General features: G+C 49.8%; 1 protein-coding gene across 3 annotated transcripts in view; it reads left to right on the top strand.

Moving 5' to 3' along the window:
- The first annotated feature begins 1,692 nt into the window (after positions 1-1,692).
- The window catches only part of DRGX (dorsal root ganglia homeobox), a 34,893-nt gene continuing 11,474 nt past the window's right edge, over positions 1,693-25,111 (top strand). The window contains exons 1-6 of one of the 3 annotated variants that reach the window (XM_034930468.3): positions 1,693-2,387; positions 5,166-5,280; positions 9,426-9,523; positions 10,413-10,514; positions 13,791-13,969; positions 14,059-14,171. In XM_034930468.3, the coding sequence (XP_034786359.1) occupies positions 5,247-5,280; positions 9,426-9,523; positions 10,413-10,514; positions 13,791-13,969; positions 14,059-14,171 (526 nt within the window). In that variant the 5' untranslated portion in view covers positions 1,693-2,387; positions 5,166-5,246. The other 2 variants (XM_008961169.5, XM_034930469.3) reach the window with 2 other exon arrangements.

The following is a 25,111-nucleotide window of genomic DNA, read 5'->3' as shown; positions in this document are numbered from 1 at the left end:
CCTGGGCTGTGCTCTCTTTCCTTGTGAGAGTTAGGAGGCCATGGGCAACCCTCCAAGCTCTGCAGCAAACACAGGGCCAAAGGTTGAAGCTGAGCTCTGAGATCCCTGGGAACCACATGGGAATATACTTTGTCCTGTGGTCACTGGACAAGAACAGGTGAAGTTATTGGAAGTTGGCTTGCATTTGAGCAGCTATTATGTTTTATATGGCAGTAAAACTAGTGAATTATAGGGAATTTCCAGGATGATAAAATGCATATCTATCCCTTGTTGTGTATATATATTTTCTGTTCCTAAGTCCCCGGGAAATCTGGAATTTCCATTAACTGCTATGTCCTTCACATATTCTCTCATGTTTAGCTTAGCTAAGCTAACTTTTTTGGCAATTTCCGAAACTACAATATAACGATAGATTTGCCGACAAGTAGAGAATACACCATATTCACACTGAGATATATCCACCGGGGATTATGCTAGAGAGCCTTTAAAACATTTGTAAAAATATCAAACCTGGGCCCTTCCAAAACATATAATTAGGAATTCAGTGTGGTTTTTTCCTCCCTGATAATTTAAGTATTTTACCTGCTTTACCCTGTTGCTATGGGTTTAAGCCATGTGTACTGAAGTCATTTCTGCTAAGGAAAGTTTTAAAAGGGAGGTTGTGAAAATCCTTTCTGAGCACAATTAAGATGTCAAACCCAACACATATTTTTGTATTTGGGCTCAAAAGATGAGGACAGAGGTGTCTCCAAATATTTTTCCAATTTTCCTAAAACAAGGCAAACAGTAAGAAATGAATACTATGTATGGTATTTAAGACCTCAACTCGGAGCCTTCAAACCCCTACATTTTCTAAGGATTTGGAATTCCTTTCAGGAATCAATTTAAAATGATTCATAATTCAACTGAAAACAATTGAGGGCTTAAATAGATGCTCACATTTCCAGCTTTTTATTGCTGCTCTTAGTGTTTCTGAGATGACAGTTTTCCTTTCATAGAACCAGCTTAAAATTAGAAAAATCAAACACCCATTAGAGAAAGCAGATTTACTCTGCTATTAATTGATATAGAGATGTAAAACTTCCATCACCTGGGCAGAAGCCTAGCGCATCCCTGCAGACAGTTGCAGTGGCTAGAACCTGGGGGGTCAGCAGCCCACTCACTGGGCCTGAGCCGGAGCTGTCAGCCTTTGGGAGCCAAGCCTCGAATTTTCAGCACTAAGACATGCGGCTCTGGGGGAGCTGCATCTGTAACAACATCTGCACGCCAGTCTTCAGGCGTGTGTGTTACTGTCTTCCCATTTTATTTTTAAAAACATGAACAACTTTGAAATTTGAACTCCCCACCCTGAGCTGGCTTCTCTCTTCCCTGTGGGACAGGAGGCAAAGTAGCACACCCTATTTAGCAACCAGGAAATGATTCTCGAGGATGCAGATGCTGTGGCTGCGGGTATGAGATGCGGAGAGAAGGGGCACTGAGGACCCAGGATTGTCTCCCTACAGAGGCGGGAGGCAGGCTAGGTGAGGGCGGGGAGCGGGGGAGGGGGTGGGGAGGACTGTGAATCTGCTGAAATACGACCCCGCGGTTTTAACTTTAAATAAGCATTTCCGTCCTAGTGGAAGCCCCTCTAATGTCTCCTGCAGCTTTGATTTTGGAACACGTCACATTCCTCATTAAAGCAATCACTGTTAAAACATAAAGCAACACAGGATTTATATCTTCATTAAACTGATGATCCGTATATGAAGCCAATTAACATTATGAGTCTGGTGAACATCAAGTGTAAAGAGGTTAGAGAAAATTAAAAGCAGTCACCTTGGTCTTTAGATAAAGAAAGTACACTTTTAGGTTGTAAATTATCAGAGTGTCCAAGCGAGACAGATCGGCGAATTTGGTTAATTGGAAAATACATTTTACCGCACAAGAATTAAGGAAAAATAAACTTTTCGTTACTAACGCCCTTTTTTAGTGGGAGGGGGACCGTAGCGAACACCTATTAGTCACCTTCTCCCGGGTGTCGAGACATTCGGAAAAAAAGGGGGCTGGCGTCATCAAAGTTTGGTGCAGCCTTTCGTTTCTAAGGTTGTTTGGTTGTTTGTTTACTCGCTGTTTTGCCAACGGGAAGGAGCCCAGCCTAGCGGCTCCGGGAGAGGAGCGCCGCGGGAGGCGAGGCCGAGGGTCCCAAGCCGGCTTAGAGCCCCCGCGAGGTGGGTGTGTTGCAGGAGCTCGGCTGGTTATCTAGTCAGTGAGGCGGCCGGACTCTCCTCGGGGGCCGCGAGATGGTTTCCGGCTGCAGCGGCCGGGTAGGAGCGGCGCGTGGTACTGCGGAGAAGGGAGTTTTGTCTCTGTTGCCAGCGCTGAGCGCATGTCCGGAGTAACTTTCGCAGGTTTGGACTGGGAGAGGATTGGGGTCGGTCCCCGGACGCCTGGGGTCCGGCCGGGCGGATCCCACCCCTGAGCCGCGAGGGGCCCCGGCTGGGCCCCCGGTACGGCTTCTTTCTCCGCAGCAGCCGGGGGTGGGTGGGGGTGCGGAAACCGGCGCCGCTGTCCAGGGTTCTGACCTGCCGGGATGCTCGGCGAGCGCGCCGTCCTCAGACCGCTCCGGTCTGAGCCTGTCTCATCCGCGCCGGATAAGCCTGTCTCGTCCCGGGGTCATCTCTGGGCCTTAATAGGAACTTGCCTCGGTCAATGTCAGGGATGGGGAACTGAGACTGGCGTTTGGACCTCATTGGTTTCTGGGGCCAACACTGCACCCCGCGCTGGGCTGCTGCCGCTGAGGGTTCCCGCACACACCCCCAGGTGCGCCTGAGCATCTTGGCCGAGGCGGCCCAGAAGCTGTCCGCACCTCACTTCACGGCCACCGGGTTCCCAAAGCGCACAGGCAGGGAACTGCTGCCTAGGGCAGGAGGGAACCCGAGGGGACTTTCGGCAGACCTAGGCGGCAAGAGGAGCCTCGGGCTCTTGTCAAGAGCTCCAGAGAGCAGGGGCCCTCTGAGGGAGACAGGGAGAGAGACAGCGCGCGCGAGCCAGTCTCTTGACCTGGGCTAAGGGAGGATCAGCTCCAGGGGCTCCCAGCCCTCTTGGCATGGCGTAGGAAAGGCCCTCGGCTGCCCTGCCGGCCCCTGCCTGCCACCGCACCCGCCTTCGGGACCTGCTAGCCGCTCCTCCCGGGCCGGCTGCCTGGACTCTCGGAGTCGGTGGCCCTGGCGGAAATGGCGCCCCGAGCTCTCTCCGCTCTGAAACGAGCGGGAGTTTCCTGTGATTCTTTCCCCGAGGCAGAGCAGACTCTGCTCTGGAGCGACTGAACCCAGGAAGGGCCGCTTCACTGGAATAGATCCTGACTTGCCTCGACCGGAGCGGGACTGGTCTTCCTCCCGGCTGTTTTCGGAGGGGCGTCGACTGCGGCCGGGACCCAGCGCTCTGTCCTGCAGCTCGATGCTCCTTGCCCAGCGCTGGTGTCCAGCGGCGGGCCTGCCAGGCCTTTTGTTTCCAAAGCGCTGCGTCTTTAAGATCAAGGCTGTATCCCGGGCCGTGCAGGGACCCGACCCACCACCTCGCCAAGGCTCCCTAACGCAGCATTAGAATGTTTATAAAATATTCAATTTATGTAGTCTGTCCAAGAAGCCATCGTCCCAAAATAAAATCAGCAGTCTAGACGGAGCACAGACACCAGAACTTATCAACAGTTGTCTGACTTGCATCTTCTGATGCATCTTGAGTGGGTCATAATACCAACTTTATTTTCAGTGGTGCATAAATTAATTACACGCATTTAATAACCAAAATATCATTATATTCCCCCTTTAATATCATAAAGGCTTTCCGCCAGGGAAGCACTTAATAGTGCAGGGGGCCGTAACGGGCTATTATCCTGGTGTAATGCTATTACAGAACCAATTATGCGCCATTAGACTTGCTTTTTTTGCAGTTTATGTGATTTGATCCAATCCCGCGCCCCTGACTTGAAAATTTCAGCCCGGTACTTTAGAGTTTAATTTTCACCCAGGCAGAGAGAAGGGCGGTCTCTCTCCGTTGAGTGTCTGCCTCGGATGCATTTTAAAAGTAATTGCAAAGGGTCCCACCGCATATCATTTGCATCGAGAAGCGAACATAAATTCAGGGACCCCTTGCTGAGAACAAAATCAAACTTTCCTTTTGTACGATCGTTTGGAAAGGGAAGCCGTGTGCAAAGAGTCCCCCCAAAACCCATCCGGCGGCGACAATTAGCAGCGCTTTGTCAATTTGCAGCCCGGGAGTCGCCAGGCCTTTGACAAGGGCAGCCCAAACCAGGCTCTCTCGGAGAAAGGTTTGCCTCTGAGGGGACATGAGGTGGGGGGTGGGGCCTAGTGTATTTTCGGAAAATGTATGTTTTTGGGGGTGATGGTGGTGGTGGTTGTATCGTTCTCTTTTAAAAGAGGAAAAAACATTCCTGATGTTTGCTGAGAAATGACGGATTTTTTTTTTTTAACACCACGTGGGCCATTTGTAAGGCCCAATAGACCTATCCAAGTTACTCGCTGTAGACAGCGCTGGAAATAATCAGATTAAGGCCAATTATGCGTGAGATTATAAAGGCGAGTGCTGAGCGGCGGCGCGCGCTGCAGACAGACAGCAAGACATCTGGCCACTTCCCGAGTCACTTTTTTGGTCCTGCGGGCGCCAGCCGCGCCAAGCCCCGCCCGCCGCCAGCCGAGCAGGGCTTGCGGATCGGAGGCGGTCACGCTCCGGCCTCCTCGACCGCGGCCCGCCGAGGTATGCTCGGCTCCTGACCCACTCGCCGGGCCCCGAGCGCCGGGCCTTGGGGCTCGGCTGCCTTCCTGGCCTGAGCTGCAGCTCGCAGATGGCCTTGCGCGCTAGCCGGACCTGGCTGCGGTGGCCCGGGTGCAGGGCTTCTGGCTGGGACCCCGGAGAGCCAGAAACTACGCTGCGCGGGTTTGGTGCTGGGGCCAGGGTGAGGGCACGGCAGTCCGGGAGGTGGACACACCCGAAGGACTGCCCGTGGGGTTGCTGCTTGCGACGGGGCTGCCGCCTTCCCTCCTGTCCCCCGCAGTGAGATGAGGGCGTTGGGAGGGACTTTCCAGGAGGGGAGCGCCGGGTGCGCCCTAGGGCCGGGCGGGAGCGCTGGCAGAGGGAGACTTGAAGCTCTATCGCTGTTTGCTTTGCAGCCAGGCAGGAGCAACGCGCGCGGGTCCGTTCTGCTGCCACCCTCCCAGGTCTCGGCCGTCCAGCCGATCTGACAGCCGGCGATGTTTTATTTCCACTGCCCGCCACAGCTAGAGGGTAAGTAAGCGCTGCGCCCCAGGGTCTCCATGAAGCCAGAGCCGGCCAGAAAGGGCCGGAGCGGCAGCAGGGCTGGTGGGTGGCTGGGTCCCCGCCCTGCGGGGGGCGCAGCCGCCTGCCGGTGAGTAGGGGCCTCCCTGGCCCCCTCCCTACACCCCACACCAGCCCCGCTCCAGCTCCCCGCCCCGTCGCCACCTGCCTCCCAGCTCCCTCCCCGCCTGGGCCAGGACGCCCCGGGCTAGGCGTGCCGCGGGGACCGGCCGAATCCTCCCAGCACAGATGCTGGTGTCACGCCTCTAATTGGGGCTCCGCAACCCAGGGGGCCGCATCAATCTTTCACGGTGCTTTTGCAAACATCCCAGAAAGCAAAGGCGAGTGGACCCGCCGCGTCCTGGCCCCGATCACGAGCTGCACGAGCCTACAAGGGCCCGTCGCTGGGCTGCTCTCACTGGGGCCGCTGGCGAGAACACTGCAGGGGCCTCGTCCGCCCTGGATTCTGGGCAGCTCAATTCCCTTCCCGGCCTCCTGGCTGTCCCTGGAACCAGGTGCCCCTGCCCACCACCTGCCCGGACTGACCTATCATGGCTCCTTCTCTGTGACTCACTAACCCTAAATGTCGACCACTCCCCACTCCCCAGGCCAGAATTTCCATCTTTGAGTGTCTCCAGGCCTGAGAAGAAATTTCCCCTCAGGATCCCCAGTCTGGCTTCTGCACCCAGTTGTTAGTGGGGGCGTGGGTTGGTGAGAAGGGGACAGTTGGGACCTCAGCATGCCCCTGCTCAGGACCCGAGGGATCCAAGGATGGGGTCTTCACATCAGGGGGCCAATTAGTAGCCATCAGGTGAGCCAATGCCACACTGTGGGCTTTAATGGGGCCTTCTGCAGAGCAGCAGTCTCAGCGCTGGGGTATTGGGACTTTTGTAACCGTGGGACTGGCATTTGGCAACCTACTCCTTTGATTTATTATTGTGGTGGGAGAATTTGGGAAGCCAAGTAGTTGTGGGAGACAAGGGGCAGGGTATATGTTGTGAGGCGCTAGGAGGCCTGAGACTTCAGGTGATGCTTGTCAGTCTTGCCGCAGGCTGCCCTGAGCAGTGGCTGAGCCTCAGAAAGTTTGTTTTTGTTTTTCTCATAAAAGCTCTTAAGAGTCCAATAGGATTTTCTAAAGGAGGCTAATGAGGACCAGTGTTTAAGCCCTGCTAGCTCTGTCAGCATTCCTAGGAAGGGAAGGCCACACATTTGCCTGCATTTCACATTTTATCCCCAAGGTCCTATGCAGGGTGGGTTTTATGGAAGGGTGGGAGACGTGCATCCCCTGACAGTGTACCCTAGGGGATGAGGGAGACTTTCTGTATGTTAAGGGTGCCTTCTCTGTGCATCTGAACCAGGGGTCTGGACTAATTGCCAGCCAGTGTCCCACCCTTCTGGTCAAAGTGGGTAAGGCAGAAGTTTGGGCATTTGGCAGGCAGGGGACGTCATGAATGTCTGTCTGCGGGGTGGACTGCAGCAGTGAGTTAGGGAGAGTCCTGGCCTGGCCTGCCGTGACCCCAGCTCTCAGCCCAGCTCAGCTGGCTTACTGTGCTCCCCACACCCTGGGCACATCCCACCTCAGTGCTGACTCTGTGATATAACCAGAAGAAAAGGAGATGGGTCTTTAAGAGCCTTTCATCCCTTTGTAGATGTGATTCTATGCCAGTTTTGCAGAAAGGAGTAATTTAGTTTAGTTTAGTGTTGCTGGGTGAAAGGGATCTCCTGCAAATGGAAAAGTTGAGAACAGACCCTTGGAATATGACATAATTATAGCCTATCATCTTTTTTATTTTAATTTTTTGTTAATCTAGATAGGCATAAGGGAGAAAAGAAAGAATGGCTCATAATCTTACTTCTCAGATAATTTTGCTGATGTTACATTAAAAAGTACTACTGGCACCTGCCTGAGAAGTTTGAATACAACAGAAACTTATACATTGAAAAGCAAAATCCTCCTTTTCCACCTCTTTTCCTAAAAGTATCTGCTATTTTTTTTGTGATTCCTTCAAGAAAAACATGATTTAATTCTCATTTATGTATTTTTAAAATATGTGTTTTGCCTTATTTGCACTGAAATTATATTGCTACATCATTCTGTACTTTGCTTTTTTTACTTTGTAATATATCTTGGAGATTTGTTCATGCCAATGCATATAGATCTACTGATTTCTTTTAAACTGCTGTGTAGTATTCCATTGTATGTTGTGAAGAAAGCATCTGCTGATGGGCATTTTGGTTGTTTTCATTTTTTTTCAAGTACAGTATTTCCAGAAGCACTTTTTTTTTCTATTTTGGCACACATTACAAATATATTTATAGATTAAATACCTGTATGTGTACTTACATTTTTGATGGATGTTGTCAAATTACCTTCTAATAAGGCTGTACCCAATTTGTACTCCTACAAATGGTGAATAAGCCTGCACATCTTATGACACTCATATCTGTACTGGGTGTCTTTATGCACCTCATTTTTTCTTCAAAATGTTGAAAATAATATTCCATTGTTCTGTTGTGTTTGGTTGAATTATCATCAAGGTTTAGCATTTTCATAATATTATCGACTATTCTACTTATTTTTAAGTAAAAGAGCTATTCTCATTTTTTCCTCTTTTCTATTAGGTTGTCAATCTTTTATTAATTTGGTGAACTGTCAGCCCTTTTTTAGGATTCAGTTCGACATGCAGTGTTTTACTTAAAGATTCTGCATGTACACATTGTGAGCCACTTTGGTACCATGATGTATAAATTAGAAGACTGAGCGAAATTGTGAATGGAGATCCTCAGAGATTGTGTTCCATCCTCACCAGTCAAGTGCATTGTTTCAAAAAAAGACAATTTGTTTTCTTGCAAAGTAATGAAAATAAGACTGCTTTGAGGTCATTTCTTTTAAGTTTCCAATGAGCTGGAGAGAAATACCTGTAACTAAGGTTTTGAGGAACAATGCAATTTGGACAGGAAGATGGAAGGAGAACGCTTTAGCAGAGAGTCAGGGTGTTTGGCAAAGGATGTGGCCCTGGAGGGTGAAAGAATAACTAAAAGGAACTTCCTCTAGTAGACAGAATTTTAAGAAGCCCAAAGGACTTTCAATCTTTGAGACTGAGGTCCTTCTGAGGGTCCTTGTCTGGGACAGTGTAGCTCCAGAACTCCTAATGCCGTGATTCTGAGAACAGAGCCCATGGCAGGTAAAGTATTCACTGGTTAATGGCAACTTGCTCATTTGTTTTCCTAAGAAGCCATTGTGGACTATCAAGTAAATAGAGCACATTTGGAAAATGATCTGAATGCACATTTGGGGCCAAACTCTGTTCTGGGTTTATAACGAGCTTGGAAGCCTGCTGGGGAGGACAACGTCTTTGTTTTGTGGGGAAATAGAAGCAGTAGGTGCTTTATAACGCTTGGCCAGAGGGTGGGGTGCCCTTTGAGAGTGGCCTTGTTCAAGTCTGCTTGGCATTCAGGACAGTCACTATTGGTGCAGATCTCTTGTTAATTGACATCTATATAACAGATCCACTATGGTGCTGATGAGCTGTGACCAACGGTAATTAATATTCATTTATAAACTTCTTACCTCCTCACGTTCTGCACTTATAGGAGAAAAGTGCCGTGAAAAGCTCTTGGTGTTTTCTTTCCTCCCCCAGCCTCTCCTAACCCCCAGATTTTAATTCTTGTTAATAGAAACAAGGGAAAGTAAACTACCATTTGAGCCAAAGGGAGACACACAGGCTTCTATTAAAGGATCTGGAGTAGGGGTGAGATAAAGGCACATTGAACAGGGGTGGAGCCGGGAGCTGGAGAGCACGGGAAGGCTCTGCCTCAAGCCAGTGACCCTTCCTGGTTCAGAGTCTAGAATTTCACAAGAATTGAACTTGGCCATCTTGGGGATTAAGGTCACCACTCGCCCTATGTAATAGGGATAACTGGATTTAAAGTCAGAGGTTTTGGGGACAGAGTGGAAAAGAGGAGGATTTAATAGGAGGAACAGAAAAATATCCTTTGGGACAAACAGGGCTTCCTGTCTGGTGGGTCAGGTAGGTGCCCTCTGAACTGTGTCTGGGGGCGGTCTGAGGACTGGGGCCCCTTCCTGCCCAGGTTGATCAGTTTGCTCTTGGTAGGCACTGCAACCTTTGGCAATCACTCTTCGGGGGATTTTGATGACGGGTTTCTGCGTAGAAAACAGCGCCGGAACCGGACGACGTTCACTCTTCAGCAGGTACCAACGTTGATTCTCCTTTCAAACATCAGCTACTTCCTACCTCCCCCAAATCAAAGTTGAGCAACTCTTCTTTGTCTTTTAAAATAAGACCAATTGATTATGCTAACTGAATCTTTCTGTTTTCTTGAACAACTTATGTGCCATGGAATCAAAATTTAGGAGGCGTGCAGATGACGCTAACCTTGTAATCCCAGATGAGTGAAGAGGCAACAACGTTCTCTCCCACTTGCCTTAGGTGGATAGTTTGGGGAACACTTCCATGTCAGCAATATCATTTGAACCTCACAGTGATCCTCTGAGGAAGGCAGGTCAGACATTCTCATTCTCAGTACAGAGATGAAAAACCGGATCCCTGGAAGTTGGCTGACTTGGATAAGGTATAGTTGCCCACAAGTGGAAGGGCTACAACTGGGACCTTGATACTGTGTTTCCCAGAGCTGTGAACTGGAGTGGCTGTGAAGGTGACCAAATATCCCTATGGCGTTTTGTGGGATGACACCATGAGGCTTCTGCAAGTTGTTTCTGTTCCCTGGCTTCCTATGGTGAAAGCGATAACAATTACTCTAACAGTTCATAAGGTGACTGTTAGTTTTTTTTTGATTCCTATGACAATACTTAAATGTAAATGCATATAAATATTCACACCTCTCTTATTTCTACTTCTTGCCAGAGCACTGAGGTTGCTAGTAAGCCGTAGCTCCTAAGTCATCCGCGGTTGAAATTCTCATTCTGTGGGATCTTTCCAAAGAGCTCTCTTCTCCCTGTCCTTCCTCGATTTGATCTGTGAAACTGCTTCCTCACCACTCACAGGAGATTTGAAATATGTATCTGCTTCCCCTCACCTAGCCACAGCCTCTCACCAGTACATATTTTTTCCTTTTACCAGCTGGAAGCTCTTGAGGCCGTTTTTGCCCAAACACACTATCCAGATGTCTTCACCAGAGAAGAGCTCGCCATGAAAATAAACCTCACAGAAGCCAGAGTGCAGGTAAACCTTCTTTTTAATTATTTAACTCTCTAATATTAAAACTGGCAAACTTTTTTTTGACATCATGACTGCAGAGTGCACATTTGGCCAAAGAAAGCAAATGAAGACTATCTGTCATTTTCATGATGCACTTTAATAACATCAACATAATGTGGAATATTAGATTAGGTTGATTAATCGGTCATTCATAATTAACTAGTGATAATGTTCTACACTAATTTGTCCGCGTCTCTAAGGTACTAAATTACATCAATGCACATCCATTTCCTTGCTTTGGAAAAAAAAAAAAAAGAAAGAAAGAAAGAAAAGAGCTGAGATGCTATTCTAAAAGCAGCTCTGACCGCTCTGGGGTAAGACTGGTCAATTGCAGAGAACCGCGTTTTCAGATGGGAAGCAGAGTAGGATCTGCTTTCCAGAAATTGCATCATGTCCAACTTTTCCCCTGCCCTCGGACTCTTTCAACAAAGTGGATCCGAAGAAGATGTGCAATTTAAAAATCTTTAAACAGCAGTAGTGATAGGGCTGCTTCAGAGATGAGTATGGCCCGCGGTGACCGTCTCTAAACAGGATTTCTGTTTAGAAGCTACACGGTGATTACATTTAGGCACACAAACCTGCCCGCCGAACCCAGCAGATGTGCCCAAGTGCGAGAGGAAGGGATTCACGGTGCCGCCTCTCTGGGCGAGCTATTCTTTGAGCACAATTATATATTCATTTTATTTATGGGGTTTCCTCCATGCTGTTTCTGTTCTTTTTTATGTAGGGGCTTGGGGTTAAGACTATGCAAAGATCTAATTGTAGGAAATATAATAGTTTGCTTTCGGTTCCCCTGGGTCATGTTAGTATCTCTTAAAAACCAATGGCTGAAGAGAGATAATGGAATTCTGAGCAGTAAATTGGGGGTTGTAAACAAATTATTTCCCCTATAATCAGATTATGTGATCCTGATTATTAAATCTGAACATGAATCATTGGTCATATGCGGGCAAATTAAACTGATTATTATTTGGAAATGAAAATCTCCTTTGGCCAGGATACCGTCTATCCTTTCTTTTTTTAATGCCAGCTTGCCAATAGCTGCCTAAAGACTGAACTGCAAATTGAGATAAATGACACAATTATTGAGCATTCAGAAGTGGAAGATCATAACTTCTCCCTGAAAGGTGCAAGGGTAAGATAGGGGTGGTGACAATTAAAGCCGGGAATTGTTGTTCAGGCTGTTGTTGGCTATTATGCAGACAGACAATGGCTGTGAAGCGTTTGTTTAGTGAGCCTCCGTGTGGGGACGTGGGCTTCGGTGGTGGGAAGGGAGATGTGTTTACATTTTATACCCCTTGCTCATTCAAATATGATTAATGTTCTATAAAGCAGGGTCTTAATCGAAGCTGATGTTGTCAAACAATAACTAAACAGGGAAATAAACGACTCCATCATGCTCTTTCCTCAGAAGCAGGCGAACTGTCAGTGCAAAGTCATTAAAATATGATAATGAAAAATAGCTCAATTAAATGTTGTTATAGCTGTGACCTTCATTCAATTAAGACGCAAGAAAGTGTCTGCATTTTGCTTTGCATTTAACTGCCCTAAATTTAGAATATAGATAAAATCATTATTCAATGGTTGCTGATATGTGCAATTAAAAGCCAAGTAGATTAGAAAAGAAAGAAAGAAACCCAGTTAAAGGAGAATGAAAGTGAAGAGATAGGGTGGGCCAGCCCAGCAGAGGGCTCAGCCTCAAGGACCCAGGCTCTCTCTGGGGCCAGTGTGCCAGCAGCCAGGGGTGGAGAGGATGCCCTGGGGAATTGAAGGGAGGTCTTGCCAAGCATTTCTTTTTTCTTTGTAGTCAGGAATTATCTCCCAGGAGAGGAGGGAAGAGGTTTTGCTGGAAGGAGTAAACAGCAGCAGGATTTCACTGACCTCTGGAAACTCCTTGAATCTGGGCTGCCCGGCTTCCATGAGGCCATCCTGCAGAATACAGTTTTGGTTTCTAAGGCTTAAAGAACCCTGCACCTACCTCTAAGAAGGTGCTTAGGTCAAGGTGAATTACCAGCTTTTTTGTAACCTGAGGGTGACGGAGATGACATGAGTACGTGTTTACTGAGTGATGGATGGCTATGCATCAGGACCTGTGCTCGGTGTTTTGCAGACATGCCAATCTTCCTAACAAGGCTTATGGGGTGGCCACAGTTATTACCCCCAAACAGGTTGAATCACAGTTCCCAGCCAAGCCACTGGGCTTCAAACTGTGGATCTGCCATTTACCACCTGGATGGCCTTAGGCAAGTTAATTAACCTCTCTGCACTTAATTTTCTCATCTGAAAAATGGGGATAACAGGACTACTTACCTCATAGGGATGCAGTGGATTCTAAACCAGATTTACTGAGGTCCCAAATTCTAGGCCATGGCTAGATCCAGAGTCAGTGTTTCTTTTCTTTCTTTCTTTTCTTTCTGTCTTTTTTTTTTTTTTTTTGTGATGGAGTCTCACTGTGTCACCCAGGCTGGTGTGCAGTGGCATGATCTCGGCTCACTGCGACCTCTACCTCCTGGGTTCAAGTGATTATCTTGCCTCAGCTTCCTGAATAGCTGGGATTACAGGCATGTACCACCACACCCGTCTAACTTTTTGTATTTTTACAAAAAGAGATGGGGTTTCATCATGTTGGCCACGCTGGTCTCAAACTCCCAACTTCAAGTGATCCGCCCACCTTGGCCTCCGAAAGTCCTGGGACTGCATGCCTGAGCCACCACGCCTGACCCAGAGTCAATGTTTCTAATGGGTGCACTGGGCTGCTGATCACGAATATGTCATGATGTGTATCCAGATGATATCATAGATATGAGGCCAGACCAGACACACCCAAGTACCCAGGCCACGGCTGTCAGAAGAGCTAGTGAGTCTGTGATAAGGAAGCCCCGGGTCAGGTTTCTTAAGCTGCTTTGCTGGTGATCCTCCACCTCCAGTAGGAAATACATTTCACAACAAATAAATGAACTTTCGTGTGACTCAACGTTAAGGATTTCCACAAGACAGTGCTTTTACCCTTACTATGGGCATTCGGATACTTTCTATTATTTAACATTCATTAAAAAATGCCTGTCCTAACCTTTTAAGTGGATCTTCTGACCCCTCTGTGGGCCTGATGCTGCAGTTCAGAGGGCATGGTGTGGAGAGGAGGCTGCAGGGTGAGCTGTGAGTGCCAGCACCGGGTCCAGGGTTCTGGCTTCTTCCTCCTGTCTGATTTTCACTGGGTATATGTTTCCATCTGGGATTCAGGTTTGGTTCCAGAACAGAAGGGCCAAATGGAGGAAGACAGAGAGAGGGGCCTCAGACCAGGAGCCAGGAGCCAAGGAGCCCATGGCAGAGGTGACGCCTCCTCCAGTGAGAAACATCAACTCCCCGCCCCCTGGGGACCAAGCCCGGAGTAAGAAGGAGGCGCTGGAGGCCCAGCAGAGGTGAGGCTGTGGGTCTCTGGGCCCAGTGGGCCGCGGGCAGCACTGCAGACACAGGGCGAGACCTCAATATGATCTCCTTCCTTTGCCAGCCTGGGGCGAACGGTAGGTCCTGCAGGGCCTTTCTTCCCCTCCTGCTTGCCGGGGACTCTCCTGAACACGGCCACCTACGCCCAGGCCTTGTCCCATGTGGCTTCCCTCAAAGGTGAGTTTGGGTTCGGCTGGGCTGGTGGGCGTGGCCTCGTGGGGGTGGTGGAGGTTGTGTGACCAGCCTGGGTCTTGGCTCGGCCGTCCTTGCACCTGGGCCTGTGCAGCTTCCTCGCCTCCTGTCAGTCACAGCCAGGGCCACTGGTGCTGTCCAGTGCTATCTTGATTGCTTCCTACATGCGGCCTGAGCATAGAGAGAATGTCCTAAGCATCATTTCACCCACAGAGGGCTGGTCCTAGAGGAGGCTGCCCCACAGTGACCTTCCATGTTCACGGCTTTCTCCTGCTCCCTGGTAACAGTGTTAGGTGCCAACCTGCAGCTCACGGGTGGGGCCTGTGTGGGACAATCATCCCTGCTCCCAGCTCCCTCTCCATGCATGCGACTGGGCCACTTGCCTTCCCCAGGTCTCCTGATGCCAGAGGTCTGAGCCGTTAGGATTTGTGGTTTTCCAGTATGTGCTCTCTTCTTGGTGGCTGTTGTTTCATCTGAAGGATGGAAATCGTTAGGGGCATTTTTTCAGACTCAGAGAGAGGAGCCTCTGTGGATTGGCCCTTGGGATTTCTGAGCAGACTCACTGAAATGGGCTTATCCAGTGTTTCTCAGATTCTGGCCCCAAACCTATTCCTTCAGTGATCAGGCTGCACAGCTGTGTTGGCCAGGAACAGAGCGGGGCCCCAGTGTGCGTCTGGGGGAGTGAGTGTTAGGGGGCTCGTTTGTCACAGGGGGTCTGGGAGGTGGGGGCATAGGTGCAGGCTGTAGGCTTTTTTTTCTGATAATAGGAAGTAGGAGACACACCCTTAAGGTGTCCCCTGCATGTTCTGCTAAGGCCTGAGGTCTCCCTGCTCTCGAGGAGGGTCCCTCTCCAGCAGGTGGGACACACACATACACACACACACACACAGTATGGCAATCTGTGTTGCAAAGGTGGTTTCTGGAGACAGAAGGAGAATATGATGGAGTCTCCCTAGACAGTGTCCAGGAAGAAGGAGGGAAGGGATTCTGGGTGTAGGGAACAGCATATGCAAAGAGTTCCAGGGGCGAGGAGGGTGCCCATGGGAGAGTGCCCAGAGATAGGGTGAGGGTGCCCAGCAGGGGCCAGAGCTTGATGGCCCTGGATGCCAGGATCCTGAGTCTGGACTTTCCACTGCAGAAGGTGGAGCCCTTTTAGCCTGGGGCTGCTTCTGAGTGGTCCAGGCAGCTGGGTGCATCCCCTGGCTCAGTCGGCTGATGTGGACAAGGCTTAGCTCAGTACCTTCTCCTGGTACTTCCTTCAGCTCCAGGGTCCAGGTGCTCTGGGGGCCGCATAGAACCCCCCCACTCCCCAACCCCATAGAGCAACATTGGGACATATTTACAAGACACAGTGGGCTGCTCAGGGGCTACAGTTGTGCAGGCAGTCAATTAGAAGGGGGATCCAGAAGATTACCAGTGGGATGTGGGCATCATCCAAGGGGCTGGCGCTTGGCAAAGGAGCAATTAATCCTATGTCCACCCAGCCCTGTCTGCTTCGGCAAGGGCCAGGTCAGCTCCTGAGAGTCATCTTCTCTTTTACAAATGAGGGTCGCTCGCCCTACTCTGGCCTCATGAATAGGAAGTGATTCCCACGGCGTCTCTGATAGGCTGAGCTGAGGCCCCGTTGGACGCCAGCAGTGGCTGAAGGGGGCTTGAGGACTAGACTGCAGCCAGGAGGGTGGGGAGACCAAGGGCAGTGTGTGAGAGGGAGACAGAACTGGGCTTGTGGCTCCCATACCCTGGGGGTGCTCCCAGCTCAGCACCAACCCAGGACAGAGGCTGGTGCGGACAGGAGGGGGTGGTGCTGAACTGGACCAACTGGCCTGAGTGAACGTGGCCACAAACATCTGTCCATCCTCTTCCTCTCCCCTCCACCCCTTCCCTAAGCCCTTCTGGCTGGGCTGTGACCTGCCACCCCGCCCCGGAGCCTGCACCATGCCTGCCTTGCTGGAGACGGACTTTTCTCTGTTGCTGCCTTTCTTGTCGGATCTTGGGCGGTGCAGGGCCCTGTGGAGGTGGCAGGAACCACAGTGTGCTCATCAAACTTGGACGTGTCTTTGTGCACTGTAGGGGCCCTTCAGGGGCAGCCAGCACACCCCTGTGAGATCCCCTTCCTGACTAGTCAGGGGCATGGCGGGCCCTTGAGGTCGGCGACATACCGTGTTTCCAGAGCCAGGCAGGTGGGCGCAAAGTGAGCGTGTGCAGGTGTTGTCTTTTTTCCCCCAGTTACAAATGAGCTCTTGCTCCCTTTTCTTGAAACAGGAGGCCCTCTGGGTCTGTTTGTCATTTTCCCACTTCTGAGAGAGGCCTGGGTAAAAGGCACATGTCGCTACCACCAGAAGCAGCTATGCAAGGAGCCATGCTGGGGGCACCCTCAGATTCGGGTTGGGCAGAGGCAGGCTGGGGCACCTTTGCCCACTCAAAGGGCAGCCGTTGCTCAGCCAGCTGATTGTGGCTGTGTGGGAACGTGGATGCTGTGTTGCCAGAATCGCTGCATTTTCCAGAGTAGCTGGAGATTTGTATTTATATTTGAAGTATTCCTGTCTTAGTTGGTTCAGGCTGCTATAACACAGTGCCCTATGCTGGGTGGCTTAGACACAGAAGTTTATGTCTCACAGTGCTGGAGGCAGGAAGTCTGCAATCAGGACGCCAGCAGGGTTGGGTTCTAGTGAGGGATCTCTTCTGGGGCTGCAGGCTGCTGACTGCTCCTTGTGGAAAGAGAGCAAGCTCCTCTCAGGACTCTTCTTAAGAGGGCACGAATCCCATTCACGAGAGCTCCGCCCTCATGGCCGATGTCCTCCCAAAGGCCCTGCCTCTGAACGCCATCACAAGATTTCAACCTATGAATTTTGGGAGGGACACACAAGCATTCAGTCCGTAACAATTTCCATCTTTTAAATGTTGCCTCCAAGTCTTTGGGCCAAATTGGCAGGTCCTTGTTTGGACCTGCCATGGCCCTGCTGTTTTGTGACAGGCTGTGAGGGGGTGTCCCATTTCTGCTTTCTGAGTTCTCTCTGCATACCTACCTCCTGCCCCCATCAAAGCTCTCCTCCCTGGGCTCATCCTGACACCTTCCCCTTCCATGGCCCACTCCTGCCTGGCCTTTCTGAGCAGTGGCTTTTAAATCTCCGACAAGCTAAGTCATGTTGGAAAGGGAGGCAAGTGAGCGATTATGGAAAGTTCTCCTGTGCTCTACCAGGCAACCTGCCATTCAATTCTCATGGTAGTGTGGTCAGCATTATAGCAAGAGGGGGTCTGTAGTTGTACAACCAGTGGGTGAAGCTGGGATTGCTTATGTGAGTCACGGCACCTCTGCATTCTAAAAGTGCCTGGCTCCATTGTGGGACACTTCTGGAAGTGAGGTCTTCTGAGCTGCCAGTCCCTGGGGCTGCCTTGGAGTCAGCAGGTCAGCGCTGCCTTGCCCTTGGAGGTGTGTGGGGATCTCTGCTCCAGGACCCTGGGTGGGGGTGGGAGGTGTGTGCTTGCGGCTTAGTCAGCTTCGAACACCGCCAAGGTTCAATTCACCCCGGGGTCCCTCTCCAGCAGGTGGGACACACACACACACAGTGTGGCAATCTGTGTTTCAAAGGTGGTTTCTGGAGACAGAAAGAGAATATGATAGAGTCTCCCTAGACAGTGTCCAGGAAGAAGGAGGGAAGGGATTCTGGGTGTAGGGAATGGCATAGGCAAAGCGTTCCAGGGGCGAGGAGGAGAACCAGACCCCTCTGGAGAATGGCTGGTGTGTTGGGTGCCTATGGGAGAGTGCCCAGAGGTAGGGTGAGGGTGGAACATGTGTTACGTGGCTTGGGGCCAGCACAGCTTTCTGACTCTTGCAGCCCAGTGTTCTCCTTCTCTTAGGTTTCCCCAGGCTATAGAAATTAAGCACACAGCCCAATCTAGGCCTGGGCAAGGAATGACCTCAATTTTTTAGGTCCTACTCAGTTTGAGGAGCTCTGGGCTATGACATAGCCTCCCTCATCTTCCTGCATCCCCAGAGGTAGCTGGGCACAGCTGTTGGCTGAACTAGTTCTCCTTTTCTCAGGCCTGAACCCTGCTTCCTAGGGGCTGCTAGCCAACTCGGGGACTAGCACAGCATGCATGCTGGTGCTAGAAGGCACCTGACTGAGCTCTTTTTATAAATGAGAAACTGAGGCTTGGGGAGGGGAAGTCACTTGCTCACACATCACTGATTCTGGTGGGTCTCCCCCTTGGGATGGAGGCTGCTGTCCTCAGGTTCCTGATGTGTCCTTCCCTGGCTGCCTGGAACTACCAGACACCACTTTTTCATTAATTACTCTGGATGAGCATGGCTGGTTGGGGGACAATGAGAGGCCTTGGACATCCCTCCTTGCTGCTCCCCAGCAAGTAGTGACAGTCATAAATCTACTGGGGGAGGGGCTGGACTTGCCAAGGACCACAGAGACCAGAACCAATGTGGGCTGAGCCCTGGGGGCCCTTCTAGTCCAGACATCCCAACCACTTCTCCAAGCCCGTGGCAGCTTGCAATTCACCCAGAAGAAATGAATCAAAGTTGTTTTCAGCTCCCAGACCCAAATCAGTGCTACTCTCCTTCCCCAGGCTTTGTGGTCTTACTGGGATCATACAGCTTTGGACCAAAGATAGCAAACATCTCTGGGTAGGCCACGGAGGTTCGGGCCCAGCCCTAGATACCCCCTGGGTGCTGCTCCCCTGTGACTGAGGATCCAAGCCAAGGCTGTTCTGTGCTGCACCAGCCCCCAGCTAGAATGTGAGGCCGTTGCAGGGCTCCCAATGCCCCAGGGCAAGACCTGTTCTCCCAGTGAGCAACTGGGGCACCGCCGAGAGCATTATGTGTGGTTACACATCAGAGGACTCTGAGCTGGGGGTCCTGGTCTTTTGGTTCTGGGCATGGTTGTCATGGATGTGAAGTCCTTGTCTTGCACATATTGAGAGAGCCTCCACATATTGAGAGAGCTGGGGATGCTAGCACAGCAGGGTTGGTGCTGGGGCCTGTGGGGCAGCACGTGCATGAGAAAGATGTGGCTGCCAAGGTCAGCAGGGCTGCTCGGGCCAGAGGGAGCCGGGCAAGGGTTGGAGGTTTGTGGGAGATGGCAGCCGTTTTTGGGAAGGAGATTCTGGCCACTCCAGTGAGGCTGGCCAGGTGAAGTGTCCACAGGTGCAGGTGTGGCAGACGAGTCTGCAGGGTTACCAGGTGGGCGCCTGGATGGCCCTCGGGCTGCCCCCATCAGGCCGTGAGGCAACTGGCTGCCTCGAGTCAGGAAGCTGCCCACCAGGGACAGAGCTAGGCAATCAGAAACCAGGCTCTTGCGGGGATTTTCTCCTTTAATTCTGAAGCAGCTGACTAGCACAGTGGCTTCCAGCAAGGGCCTGCTGGTGTGAACCGTAGTTCTTCTATTCTGTAGCCATGCACATCTTGAGTAAATCACTGAAATGCTCTGTACTTCTGCTCACTCATCTGCAGAATGGGGATCTTGATCATAATAGCACTGAATTCATAAGACTGAATGAGCAGAACACGAGCTAGAGCATTCGAGGCCCTCAGGACAGTGGGTAGCATGTGGGAAGCGACACTATCACTAACCATCATTGAACACCAACTACTATTGTTGACCAGAGTCCTCCATTCTCATGCCCAGCTGCAGTCCCTAGACCCCATTCACTTTTAAAGGACCCAATGAAGTACCTTCTCCAAAACCTCTCCCATTTCTCTGAACTTTATTGCTACTGAAATTTACCTTTTCCTTGTAATCCTTGTTGCTCCAATTTTTGACCATGAGATGTCCTTTGTAGGATTTCCTGGTTGGGGCTCCCTGGGGCTTCAAGCAGTGATGTGCTTTTGTCCTCTGGGATGGCCAGGCAGGCTTGCTGGGCTCACTGTGGGAATGTTTTATTTTATGGAAACTCTCAAATAAGAAGAGAGCAGGAACCCTACTCCTGTGCAGGGAGGACTAACATGACAACAATGGGTGTCCAGAGAAAAATCTGTCCCAATACAAAGAATTTTCTTAGGCTGTCTTAATGGCCAGGATTTCATTCACAATTCATTAATGCAGAGGAGGTTATTAATGGCCAGGGAGGTGCTTGGGTTTGTTCCGGAGAAGTGCTGGCCACAGGCCGGGCAGGAGTGGCTGGGGCTGGAGAGCCACAGTCAGCGGAGGAGGTGCTCTCCCCGGTGCATTAGCTGGTCTGCCTCTAACCTGTGATTCACAGAGCTGGGTGTGAGGTGGGACATAATTACAGCTGCCAGGGGAGAGCTTTCATAACTCACTGCACGCTCATGCTGCAGGAGTCACAGCCACCCCCCTGCACTGGGCAGGACAGCCTGCCAAGTGGCGGCATCATAGCTGACCTTCCCAGGTGGGAGGGGTCAGCCTTCTGGGCAAGGTGGACATGATGGGGACCCTCATCCCCAGCGTGGTTCCCTAGAGTCAGAGCCCGAGGCCAGAGAACAGTGGCAGGACAATGGAGTAAGATCTGACTCCTTGCCTTCCTCCTCATCCCCTCTGGAGAGGTGACATGGTTCCAGCCAGTTGCAGGTAAGGCCCAGGCTGGGAGGAGTGTGGGGACAGATAGGATGGAGTCTGGCCCCATCTTCCCCGCAGAGGCCTTGGACGCTGTCAGGACTGAAGGAGCTGCTGTAGGTCACGTGCCCCGCGTGGTGCAGGCATGCGATGGCACTCACTAGACACGAGCAATTGAGCCGCAGTCCTGGTCCTGCACCGAGTGTCTGAAGATGAGGGGAAGGATGTTCAGGGGAAGGGAGTGCTAGCAGAGGTCTGGCCATGGCCTTCCTAAGGGCAAGGCCCCTGCATTAGTCAAGGATGTTTTGCTTTGCTTTGGTCTTTGCCCTTGAACTTCCAGGCCAGGCTGAAGTGTCCAGCTTCTGAGGGCTGTACTGGCCATAGCGTTTGTCCACAGAGGCTGACCTCAGAGTCAGAAGTGACCTCTTCCTCCTCTGAGGCCCCCCGAAACCATCTTTCCCCTCTTCTTCTTTAACAATGTTTTCCTTTTTAAAAAAATTGTGATGTTTTAAAAAATTTAAAAAACAATTTTTATAATGGTTTTATTGTAAAATAGAATATTCATTAGAAAAATGCACGAAGCTTGCACCTAGGACTTTATTAATGGCTTCAAGCATCCAAATGGCCTTGCTTGCACTCCACACTCCTAACTCCATGTGCCTTGTTTTACTCACGTCACTTTTCTTCCCAGCAAAAGACACCGCTCTGCTGACTTTTATGATGATATAACTTTACCACTGAAGTAGGCATTCTGAAACACTGTACCAGTTAGTTTCCCTTATCCACAGTGGTTGGACCAGAAGTGTTTCTGATTTTGCATTTTTTTGGATTTCAGAATATTTGCATTTTACTTAGTGGTTGAGCATCCCAAATCTGAAAATTCTAAATCTGAAACACTCCAATGAGCATTTTATTTGTGTGTCATGTTAGCATGCAAAAGTTCAAGATTTACAGCATTTCAAATTTTGGACTTGGGAGGCTCAATCTATAGTCTTGAGTTTTTTTGAACTTCACATATACATATATGTACTATATATATAGTAGATATACAGCATATATATACACACATGCATATACACACACACATATACATGGAGTCTTACAGTATGTATTTTTTTGTGTCTGAGTTCTTCGGCTCAGCACTATGTTTACAAGATTTGTTGCAATTAAGTTTAGTCATAGATTCTTTATGATATTGTATGTACACAAGCATGTCTGTAAAGATAGTTTGTCTATTCTTTTCCAAGCTTATACTTTTCAATTTCTTTTTCTTGCTGGACTGTGCTGGCTAGAACCTCTAGTACAGTATTGAACAGAAGTGGTGAAAACAGGCATCTGGCCTTATTCTAATGTTTTTAAAGCTTTATTGAGATATAATTTGCATTCTATACAATTCATCCATTAAAGTGTACAATTCAGTAATTTTAGTGTATTCACCATTTGAGTGTTCACCATCACTACAATAAATTTTAGAACGTTTTCACCACTCTGTACTCATTATCAGTCACTGGCACTTTCTCCATTTTGCACAGCCCAGGGCAACCCTGACTCTGCCCTCTGTCTCTGCAGACTGTGGACATCTCATGTGAATGGAATCGTGCAATACGTGGTGTGTGTGACCTGATGTTGCTTTATTGATCTCATGAGGAAGCTCTTAGGGTTTCACAGTTGTATTTGCTGCCTTTTTTTTTTTTAAAAGATACCCTTTATCAATTAAATATATTTTCTTCATCCTAGTTTTCTAAGAATTTTATCTTATCATTTTTAAAAATTACTAATATTAATGAATATTGAATTTCATCACTACTTCTGTAACTGTTGAGCTGACTGCATGATTTTTTTTCTTTCTCAATATACTAGTAGGATGAATTATATTGATTCTTTTTTTAAATGTTAAAACAACTGCACATTCCTGGAATAGACCCAAATTAGATGTGACATGCTATTCTTTTTACATATTACTGAATTTGGTTTGCTAATGTTTTCTTTAGGGAGTTTGAAGCTATGATCATGAGGAGATGGGCCTGTGGTTTTTTTCTTATAATCTCCATTCCAGGTTTTGGTATGGTTTTATTTAACTGTGGTTGCCCCAAAATTTAGTATTATAAAATAGCAACTGTTGTGTTATCTCTCATCATTCTGAGGGCTGGCTGGGCTCAACTGGGCAGTTCTTCTGCTGCTTGTCCTTAGGATCTTTCGTGAGGTTGCAGTCAGATGGCAGCTGGGCCTGGTATATACAAGATGGCATTACTTAGGTGTCTGGTGCTTTTACAGAGATGCTGGGAGGCTGGAACCGCTCCCTCTTTCTCCACATGGTCTCTCCCATGGTTAGCTTGGGGTAGGGTTGAATGGTGGTTGGATACCAAGAGTATAAAAGCAGAGGATGCCAGGCCTTCTTAAGGGTCACACCCAGAATGGGTACAGTGTCACTGCTGCTGCATCCTATTGATTAAAGCCAATCGCCGGGCCAGCCCAGACTCAGGCAGAGGGGACTGCACGTGGGTGTGAGTCCTGGGAGGTGTGGTCCATTGAAGACTGACTGCAGACACTAACTGCCACAGGTATCAAGGTTATGCTGGCCCCTGCCATGAGTTGGGGTGTTTGTTTTTGACCACCCGTACTTCCATTTGGGACTATTTATACTTTAAGGGCACTAGTCACATCCAACACACCTCTGGATCCTTCCACCTACCTCTGCCCCAGCACAGAGTCTGGTGCAGAGTAAAATGTAATGCAGTTTGGGAAAAGAAGGAAAGAATCTTGTGCTGCTCTGGGCCTGGGAGAAGGTCCTCTCTTAGGAGATTCCAAAGATATTGGCCCTGGCTTTGCACTGCTGGCCACCTGCAGGACTCCAGAGACCTCGAGGCTCTCCTGTTCTTCATTCAGCACCCACTGAGCAGCTACACTTTGCCAGACTCTGAACCACAGGTTGAGCATCTAGCAATGAATTAGACTCATCCCTATGTGAAGGATCTGGAGAGCTAGGGGGTGGGCTTGGAGAGACAGACAGGTCCACCAAGAATCCTAGTTCAGGTGACAGTCATGGACTCTCATAGAAGCAAACAAGGGCATACAAAGTATGGGGAAGCCCAGAGGAGGGAGGAACTTTCTCCACAGGAAGAAGTCTTTCCAGAGAAGATGCTTGAGCTGTGCAGTGAGTGAGGGTCCCCCAGGCAGAGAGAAACATGAACACCAGGAAGAAGCCTGGCAATGCTGCCTCCTTCTTGACACTGGGTCACCTTGGGGTGGATGCCAGGCTCCTCACCTGTGAAACAAAGACTGTAACAGCCATACCTAATGGTGCCCATGCATCTGGCACATCCAAATCCACCTAAGTGCTCGTAATTGTTGTTAGAGTCATGATGTTGAGCCAAAAAGTCACTTGGGATCTGATTAGGGCTTGGGTTTGGATTGCTGAGGCAGAGGTTTCTGCTTCCTGCAAGCATTTACTCTCCCATGGGAGAGTCTCCCAGTACCCAGTGCATGGTGACTGGGGTTCATGGTGTGTGGGCAGCACATAGGGCTCCAGGAAAGCAACACAGTCTCCCAGGGCTCCTGGCTTGTTACTGAGGATACAGGTATTTGGGGAGCAGAGGACTCAAGGGGACAGAAGTGGTCGTTCCTCATGGGGAAAGTGGCTGGGTCAGCCCTGGCCCCTCCGTGCCTAGCTGATGTCAGGAAGACAGGTGGAGAATCCTGGCACTTAAGATTTGTAGGAGATCTCTTTGTTGAGCATGTTACCACTGCTTCTGCAGAATATAGTGGGGGAACCTGAGGCCTGGAGAAGAGATAGAACTGTCCAAGGTCACATAGCATGAATGTCAGAGGCACAACAATTCAGGGACCTGGGTGTGCAACCTTCCAGCCCCCTACAGCCTGTATTGATTCTGCTCTTTTGACAGGCACCTTCTGTCATCTTCTGGCTTGAAAACCTGCAACTCACTCTGCAGAAGCCATTTCCTATGGGTGCTGATGGGTTTGCCCTTCCTGCTAATCAATGGGGCCCTGGAGTGCACAGAGCTGAGCAGAAGGGTCTGGCTGGTGCCAGAGGCAGCAGGAGAAGCAGCCTGCCCATGCCGAGATCTGGCTGCCGCTGGAAGGAGGGAGGGTTGTGTGAATTGGCATCTGACTGCCAGGAACATGCGTCCCTGTGACTGCTTTGGCTGTGTCCTTGGATCTGGGGGCAACTGTCATTACTTGTTTGACCCTGCAGAGACATCCAAGCAGAAAAAGAACATGTGCGCTGGCCCTGAGACTGTGTCACAGCACAAGGCTCTGGTTGGAATGGTCGGCTGAGTTGGCCCCCATCAATGAGTGTTTGCTGAGTGAATAAGTAAGTGTCGAAACAGAGGCCTTACATGTAATAGGTGAAATTAAGGGACGGGTGGGATTTAGAGCTGATTC

The sequence above is a fragment of the Pan paniscus genome, chromosome 8, assembly GCF_029289425.2.
Source record: "Pan paniscus chromosome 8, NHGRI_mPanPan1-v2.0_pri, whole genome shotgun sequence".
Lineage (NCBI taxonomy): Eukaryota > Metazoa > Chordata > Mammalia > Primates > Hominidae > Pan > Pan paniscus.
This window is presented reverse-complemented; position numbering and strand designations above follow the sequence as displayed.